This window comes from Chenopodium album, chromosome 19, assembly GCF_948465745.1.
Source record: "Chenopodium album chromosome 19, dcCheAlbu1.1, whole genome shotgun sequence".
Classification (NCBI taxonomy): domain Eukaryota; kingdom Viridiplantae; phylum Streptophyta; class Magnoliopsida; order Caryophyllales; family Amaranthaceae; genus Chenopodium; species Chenopodium album.
In genome coordinates this window covers 34,276,408-34,281,347 of record NC_137852.1, presented here as the reverse complement: position 1 = coordinate 34,281,347, position 4,940 = coordinate 34,276,408, and the positions used below count along the sequence as shown (strand labels likewise).

Sequence of the window (4,940 nt, the reverse complement as noted above, 5' to 3'; positions counted from 1 at the left end):
ATAGAGAAATTATGGTTGCCTCTAAAAGTTTTTAAGTGGCCTTTAAAAAAACCGGAAATTGTATATATATAGTGATGCACTGAGAGAAATAATTAAATGGCTATTCTTCTTGTGCAAGCCTTGTACAAGAGCTTTTCATTTGGCAACCTTTTAAGCTTTTTAATTCCAATTTGCAATAATTACTTGATTATTTTCCTCTCTATAGATATTATCTTTTGGTTAGTTTTCTCTCTATATCACCCTCCATAGCTCAGATTAAAGTAGCTTACTAATTTTCAATTTTTCGGAGTAAATTTGTATGTATAGACTATAGATATCACAGAATTCATGTGCAAAAATTTTAGAATTATATCGGATAATTATACTATAATTCAAGTAAACTTATTTAATTTCAGAATTTTTAGTTATTATTTTTATTCTAATTAATCGGCTTGATACTTTAATAAGCTATGTTCATCAAGGAATTGAAGAAGAATCTGGATATTTAAATCAATTCAATGAGTTCGAAGGTTGTTGAGTTAGAGTCAATTATTACGCTCTTCTTCATATCACACTTTTCGTGTAACAATTGTTCAAGTATTTTTTATTTTTATTTTATTTTTTTTATTATTTTTTTTTTGTGCAAATAAATAGTAAACTATATATGAATAAAGGAGGTACACCAAGTCCGACACTACTTCTAATGTCATCCGTGTCCCCAAAACTATACCCCTGTATCTTTATTTGCCACTATGTTTTATTTTTTCAATGTATTTACAATATACTTTTGGTATTTTTATAATGAATTTAAAATGTATCTAAATAAATATTACGAGTAGAAAAATAAGGCAAGACTATCAACTACTCCATAGCTACTAGCACATACAATAAGAAAGCAGCGAAAGTTCTATAAATTACTACTCATACTCATATAAAATTCTTATTACGTCAATAATAATATTTCAATGATCTTTCATAATACTCTTGAAAAGATTAATTTTTTTGAGACAATCTCTTATGGCCAATTCCATTATGTAATTACTTGGAATAATTGATGTACTCCTCTCAAATCATAATATTAAAAAATAACATCACATATAAAGTAGCTTGGAACCTATATTTAAACGGCAATAGTTTTACAATTATATTAAAAAAGACAATAATAAAGGGTTATGGATATATAGTATCCATACAATTAGTTTCATCATGATCATTGATCTCCGGAACATCATAGGAGTTTCTTGGTGTGGTCTTAACTATAACCTTCCAATTTGGCTTCAAAACATCATTGACATAAAATACTTGGTGAGCTTGTGTAGCTAAAATGTAAGGATCATTAGCTAACAACTTTGATGTATTAACGCTTATGAAGTCAAAACAATCGCTATTGATCCCTCGACCATGACTATGCACATCCCACCAGTCACACTTAAACAAAGTGACACGATTACCTCCAAGGTATTGAACTTCTATGATTTCTTGTAAGAGGCCGTAATAATCAAGAGTTGATGATCCACTTTCTCCGTTCACAACGATCCCACTATTTTGTGTTTCTCTTCCCCTTTCACTATCCTTTGTACGAAACATAAATCCATTAACCATGTAGCCATTTACAGAAATCACTGCACGATCTGGACCTTGTGCTAATGCTCTTAAGTTAGTAGTAGCACTTGGATGGTTATCCTTTGACAAATTTGTCACCTATAAGATTGATAAAATACAGAACTTAGAAGATTATCAAAAAATGATGTTAAAAAAATATTTAACCATAATGTATTAGTTACTTGTCAATTATGTTTGCATGAAACTTTATTTAAATCAACTATCAATTTTTTTTATTTAATAATAATGGCAATCTTTTCGCTTTAGTGTGCACTAATTCAATGAATGTACTCGTGTTTTAACTTACACCAAAAAAAAGTAACAAAATATCAAGAAAAAATAGGGAGACAAATATACAATAGCAAACAAAAGTCAAGGGTCAATATACCTAAATTAGCCTCCAACTCAACTTAATACACTCAGAGAAGGAATTGTATCACATAAGTCAAGGCATACACCTAAATCAAAACATTAAAAGCCTATTGTTGAAAAATTTGCGAAAAACAACCTTTTAAATTCAACATTTTGCAAGAAACTACCTTTTAAATTATTTTCGTTTAAATTCACCTTGTCAACCATCTAAATTGCAGAATTCATTCATTTCAACACTACACAAATGTGCTAATCTCAACCCTAAAATGCTCAAGAGTGTCACCATGTAATCCCCAAAAATAAACATCAGGCGTTGGCTAACAAATTATCCTCACTAAACATGAGGTCATGATTTAATGACATTATATAATGTTCTCATTTTACTCGTTGAATGCCATACAATCAGGAAGAAATGCCTAGATTTGGGATGATTGTATGAAATAGAACAGATTTTGATAGCCAACACCTTCATTTGTACACTACTAGTATTCATTTCACATGTAGCTTGATACCTTCATTTGTACACTACTTCATTTCACATGTAGCTTGATACCTTGCGACCAACAGTAGCAACACATCAAAGTTTCAGGCGTTTAAATTAGAAAACAAATTTAGGTTTCAGACTTTTAAATTCGGAGACAAATTTGGTTCAGTTCAAAGTTTGGTTTAGTACGGCTAAAACACAAATGGAACTCAACTGTCTTAGGTTGTTAAAAACTACAGAAGTTTTGAGGAATTCACAGTTTTACATAAATGAAATCAGAAAATGACAGTTTCCAGGATCTTTGCAATGCAACAAACTCATAAAACAAACACTTCTAAACATCAAAATCCTTCAGCAAAGGAAAACAAGAAGATTCAAGCTACAGTTACGTTCATCTCCAATAAGAACAATGAGAATCTATCACAGCAAGTTTTAAAGCCAAAATTGTACTGGCAAAGGAGTAAAATTCAATGAATGTACTTGTGCTAGTGTATTAAGTAACAAAATATCAAGAAAAAAAAGAGAGACAGATGACCTACTGATAAATAAGCAAAAATGACGGGAACATAAACTACCACTACTTTTCAACAACTAGATCAACCATTGTGATCTCTTCACCATTTTATGAACTAAGAAAAGATATATTTTCAAAATAGGAAAAATGTAAGAAATAAATAAACACTTACTTGATCTCTAAACCATTTTATGAAATCTCTTTTATGATAAGAAATCATCCTCTTGTTACTTGTAGCATTACGAGTGTACTCACTGTGATAGATAATTAGCAAAGTTAAATATTTTCTATAAAAGTAAACTTTATACTTGCTAAAATATATAAAACTTACTCAATAAATGGTTGTACTTCGTCACAATTATTCAGCACATAAAAGTGAACTTCTTCCCATTCCTTTGTAGTAAGTAAACGAGGACATTCCTTCCCAAATGTTCTACCTCTTGTATCAAATATAGGTAGGATATTAGATGGAAAAATTTCACGATCATCATAAATTATATCTTGTTTGTTAAATCTTGTCTCTATATCCTCCATATATCTTGAACAAAATGTCAAGCATTCCTCTAAAAGATAACCTTCTGCAATGGATCCTTCTGGGTGACCTTTATTGCGTACATACCCTTTTAATTTTCCAAGATACCTATAAAAAAAATTAAACATTACATATTTATTTATTATTATTACTATAAAAAAAATAAAAATAAAATGAAAATTTTCTACCTTTCAATGGGGTACATCCAACGATAATGAACTGGTCCCGCAATCAAAGCTTCACTTGCAAGGTGAATGGGTAAGTGTAGCATGATAACAAAAAATGAAGGAGGAAAAATTCTTTCTAGCTCACATAGGGTAACCCCAATTTGTTTTTCGAGTTTCTCTAACTCATCAATCTTTAAAGCCTTAGAACATAACTCTTTGAAAAAGGTGCTCAACTGAATAAGTGGAGAAGACAATGATTTAGGCCAACCACGTATAGCAAGAGGCAATAGATGCTCCATAATAACATGATAATCATGGCTTTTTAATCCAGAGAGTTTACGTTCTTTAAGGAGGGAATTTTTTGAAATATTTGAAGCATAGCCATCTGAAAACTTCACACTAGTCAAAAAATTACACAAATCTCTCTTTTGCTCCAAAGATAATGTATGAGGAGCCGGAGGTAGCTCTTTTGATTTATCAGGATGTGTTATAGGGTGCAATGACTTTCTAATTTTCATTTCCACTAGATCAAGACGTGCACTCAAATTGTCCTTAGTTTTTCCTTCAATATCCAATAGTGTACCAAGTAAAGTTTCACACACATTTTTTTCTATATGCATTACATCCAAATTATGACGTATCAAAAGACTACTCCAATATGGCAATTCAAAAAAAATGCTCTTCTTTCGCCATAATTTCTTTTGTTTTGTCTTTTTCTTATCAAGATTTCTCTTTTTCTTATTACATTCAGCTTGTTCAGCATCAATTTGCTGTAACACTTCCTCACCGGATAATGGTCTAGGTGCAGGTCTCAGCTCTTGTTTCCCATCAAAGGTTCTTCCATCATATCTCCATTTATGATCTAAAGGTAAGAATCTACGGTGACACATATAACAATGTTTATTTCCATTTGGTAACCACTCAGAACTAGTATCGCTATTACAAGACGGACAACCAACAACTCCTCCCGTTTTCCAACCTGATAAATCACCATAGGCAGGATAATCACTTATAGTCCATAACAAAGATGCATGCATTTTAAAGTTCTCTTTCTTTGAAGCATCATATGTTTCAACACCAACTTCCCAAAGTAATTTTAGCTCCTCTATTAAAGGTTGCAAATAAACATCAATCTTATCTTTCGGCCCCTCAGGACCTAGTATAAGCATTGAAAGAATGAAAGAATGCTGCTTCATACAAAGCCATGGAGGTAAATTATATGGTATAAGAACTACCGGCCATGTACTATGAGCAATATGACCATTTCTAAAGGGACTAAACCCGTCACTT

General features: G+C 31.3%; 1 protein-coding gene across 1 annotated transcript; it reads right to left on the bottom strand.

Annotated features, from left to right (window-relative positions):
• Positions 1-1,149: 1,149 nt before the first annotated feature.
• LOC145594266 (uncharacterized) lies at positions 1,150-4,819 on the bottom strand. The gene is made up of 5 exons (XM_081650601.1): positions 4,438-4,819; positions 3,672-4,212; positions 3,283-3,591; positions 3,124-3,205; positions 1,150-1,680 (listed from the first exon to the last, which is right to left on the bottom strand). Exons 1-5 carry the CDS (start codon positions 4,817-4,819, stop codon positions 1,150-1,152), a joined length of 1,845 nt encoding a protein of 614 aa, XP_081506727.1.
• Positions 4,820-4,940: the final 121 nt, after the last annotated feature.